The sequence below is a fragment of the Drosophila busckii genome, chromosome 3R (genome assembly GCF_011750605.1).
Source record: "Drosophila busckii strain San Diego stock center, stock number 13000-0081.31 chromosome 3R, ASM1175060v1, whole genome shotgun sequence".
Lineage (NCBI taxonomy): Eukaryota > Metazoa > Arthropoda > Insecta > Diptera > Drosophilidae > Drosophila > Drosophila busckii.
In genome coordinates, this window is record NC_046607.1 from 12,582,009 (window position 1) to 12,585,561 (window position 3,553).

Genomic DNA, 3,553 nt, shown 5'->3' on the forward strand with positions numbered 1-3,553 from the left:
CATTACAAAATAATAATAATAAAATAAAATTCTTGGTCTGGCTGACCGCACAAAATCTGTGCGCAACACACAAAAAACCAAACACCAGGCCACAAATAAATAATTTTATTCCATTTCATTTTATTTCATTTTTCCGTTGGAGATGCAAATGTTATGCAAACAAAGAAAACTTCCTAATGGAAATTCCCACATGCCCGACTACATATGCGTTTAAATTTGAATGTAACTATCTGTGGCTCTCGCTCGCTCGCTTGGTAAATAGGAAACCTTTTGAACTTCACAGACGACGACGCACTGGACAAAGCTTTAAGTTGCCAAGCACTTTACACGCATGTCAAAAGGGACGCACAAGTATTTACTTTGAATTCAAAGTTGAGCATTTAAAGTTATTAAATGGACTCACCCTTGTCCGGCGGGCCGGGCCGTCCATGAATGTAAATACACTTGATCGTGTTTGTTGCTATGGGCAAGTGGCAAGTAATTTGATGCATTGCGGTTACGGTGTACCAAGCTAATGAGTTTGCGGTTACCAACAGCAACGGCTGCAGTAATTGCTTTTAATTGCAATCAGCGAATTATTCAGACTTGCAATTGTGGTTGGCAGAAATCCTTCGTGTCCTCATGACCACACTACGAAGCAGTAAAAATGTTTAGCTTCAATTATGAATATACGTGTGTGCATTGCTTTTAATATGCGCCAGCAACTCGTGTTGATGTAACCTCAATGCGGTCAAATGCTGCATGGAAATCCGATTAGAGTTGCTCTCACTTTGAGGTAGTTAATGCTGCTGCTGCTGCTAATGGTTACTCAATAATTACTCAAACAATTACTTGAACATGCTTTAAGTATGTCCAAGAAGCTTTAATTGCGGCCCAGCCAAGCTTTTGGCTCAACTTTGGCAACTACAATTGAAACAATACCAAACCAGAGCTCACAAAACTTTGCATTCAAATGCCAGCAGATAGTTTATATCCCTTGTCAAATGCTGCCAGCAGCCATAGAGTTTTGAGTAATGGTGCCTCAAAAACACAGCCACCACATAAAACATGAAAAGCAAAGCCGCTTTTGTTTGTCTCATGCGGCGGCAATGCAATTACGACTGTGTGTGTGTGTGGGTGTGAGTGTGAGGCATGCTGCCAATTAAAGCCGCCAACAAAGCCGCAATAGGATTATCTGTTTTAATTGTTATTGTTTCCTTCTCGTGTTCGCTGCCAATAAAGTGTGTTAGCCAATCAATTTGCATTTGCTTTGGCCTGCTGCACTTTAGTTTAGTTTCATTTAAAAGCGCAGTCTCCAGTGCACTCGCAAAATCAAAGGCGAGCTTCATTAATATTGCTTAAGTTGCTGTTCGCGGCAGCAATCATCAATCATTATATGCGTTTGTCAATTAAACTGGCACAACTATCTATCCATCTATCCATCTTCAGCTGTAATTTTTGCATGTGCGCGTACAAAAAAGTTGCAAAGTCCTTGATCAGCTCTGCAGCTATAATTGATTTATTTATGGCGCATTAACTGCAGACAATCAAATGTTATGGCAAAAACTGCAAACTGCAAGCTTTTTGCCATTCAGCAACAATTCAATTTAATCGATTTTAATTTCATTTATTATCATGCAGCGCGCAAAAAATTATGAAAAATAAGCAGCATAAAATTTACACATGTACAGCAATGCGGTGAAAACATTGTTGAATAGAAAGTTTATTAAAAAATTGAGCCGCGGCGTGACTTTTGTATTTCAAAATATGCAAAGCGCACTTGTTGTTGTTGACAATAGTAAAGTTTATGCAAATGTAATTGCATTTTTCGGATTTGTTTGGCGTGTCACTAGAGTGTTGACACACACACACACACGCGTATTATCAATTGTATTGGCTTTCGCGCTGTGTTTGACAAGCACAAACACAAACACACACACACACACACACATGCATACTTATAAGCCATAAGCGCTGACAATTACAACGGCGCGCATGGCACCTATTGAACTAATTGGAAACGCTTAATGCGATTGGCGGCGCTTTAAACTGAATTTAATCGATATGCTGCTTGTTCAGAAACTGTTCGCCTTTTGCCACTGTGCGACAGCAAGGCATCAAATTGGCAGGCTCGTAGGCTCTAAGTGACTTGCAATGCGCTGGCCCAGCAGCAATAATCTGCTGCAAGTATCTGTTGAACAGTGAAGCATCGAGATAGCACCAGTTGGCACATTTGTAGAGATGATGATGCGCTGCCTTCTCATCAATGATCCACATGCGCTCAGCGCTTTGCGTTTCAAGCTGCTTTTGCTTGTTCATAGTTAGTTGCGTCACAGACTGCGACAGCGCGCCATCGATCTTGGTGCGCATGAATGGATGATCGAGCAGCTGCTGCAGCTGCAGCTGCCGCTGCTTTGCCTTCAATGAAACAATATACCAAGCTGGCATTAGATCAAAGCGCACTGTCTCCATTATGCGCGGTATGTGCTGCTGACGCTGCTGCCAGTCGTACTGCAGCCAGCGGCGTGCGCTCATGAACACTTCTACTTCGGAGTTGACGCAGATGAGATTGCTCTGCAGCAAGGGCACAACGTGCTCGCACTTGAGGCTAAGAAACTGCAGCGTAGCTACGGCTTTCAGAAAGAAGCGATTGATGCGTGTTATGAGCAACGCCTGCAACGCTTCGGTGTGCGCTCTGTCAACAGCTTGTATGTATAGCTTGAAGGCTTGACCTTCCCAGTAGTAGTCGTGGACAAAGTACCACCAAAGCTGCTCCAGCAACTCTTTCATTCTGAGAAATTGCGCAGCTACAAATATTTCCAATATATTGTCGGCATCAATCTGCAGCGCAGGCGACGTCAGCCATAGATAGACCATAGCAAAGCCCCGCGCTGTCAGCTGCTCCGCAGAGAATTCAACATAGTTCGTAGGCTCCAGCTCACGAAAGTAGTCCGATGCCAATCGCAGCACATCCAAGTGACAATCAAATGTTTCGCCTTCCACTCGCAGCTTAATGTCGCTATTCAAGCCAGACTGCAATATATTGCAGATGGTGCTACGCAAGCTGGCGGCACTGCACATTAGCTGACACTCGTGCTGTGTCTTATCGTCAAGGCCCATTTGCTTTAGACTGCGCTGCTTGAGCGTTGCGCATGCCTGCTGTGGCTTAGAACAGCATTCATTGATTTTTGCAAGCGTCGCAGCATCGCTGCAAAAGATCAACTGAGTTAATTACATTTGGCTGCCATGCCCAATACTTACAGTGCCTCATCTACGACGTTAGAACTCATTTTACAACGTTTAATTTACACTTGTTTGCTTAGAAAAATAAAGCAACACTCATGTGTCACATGCTCTTAGCAACTTGACAAATAAATCTCTTTCAAATTGAACATGCAGCTGTAGCTAAGGCCAGGCCTGCTGCTGTTGCTGCTGCTGATATGAGCAAAGCCGTAACAATTTCCACTCATTATGGGGCGTCTGCCAAGCGCAAACCTGGCAGCTCAATAGGCAGAGCCTTAGGCAGGGCGCACACACACAGCAAAGGCAGCTTGAAAATTGAGCTTAAATTGCA

General features: G+C 43.5%; 1 protein-coding gene across 1 annotated transcript; it reads right to left on the reverse strand.

Moving 5' to 3' along the window:
- Positions 1-1,762: 1,762 nt before the first annotated feature.
- Positions 1,763-3,334, reverse strand: LOC108602244 (actin-binding protein IPP). The gene is made up of 2 exons (XM_017990294.1): positions 3,241-3,334; positions 1,763-3,187 (listed from the first exon to the last, which is right to left on the reverse strand). Exons 1-2 carry the CDS (start codon positions 3,267-3,269, stop codon positions 2,035-2,037), a joined length of 1,182 nt encoding a protein of 393 aa, XP_017845783.1. The 5' UTR covers positions 3,270-3,334; the 3' UTR covers positions 1,763-2,034.
- Between the last annotated feature and the right edge of the window lie 219 nt (positions 3,335-3,553).

Excerpts from the sequence above, each read along its gene's own strand:
- LOC108602244 (XM_017990294.1), bottom strand. The coding sequence starts at position 3,269 with ATGAGTTCTAACGTCGTAGATGAGGCACT. Across the intron at positions 3,188-3,240 it reads AACGTCGTAGATGAGGCACT|CGATGCTGCGACGCTTGCAA; the intron begins GTAAGTATTGGG and ends GATCTTTTGCAG.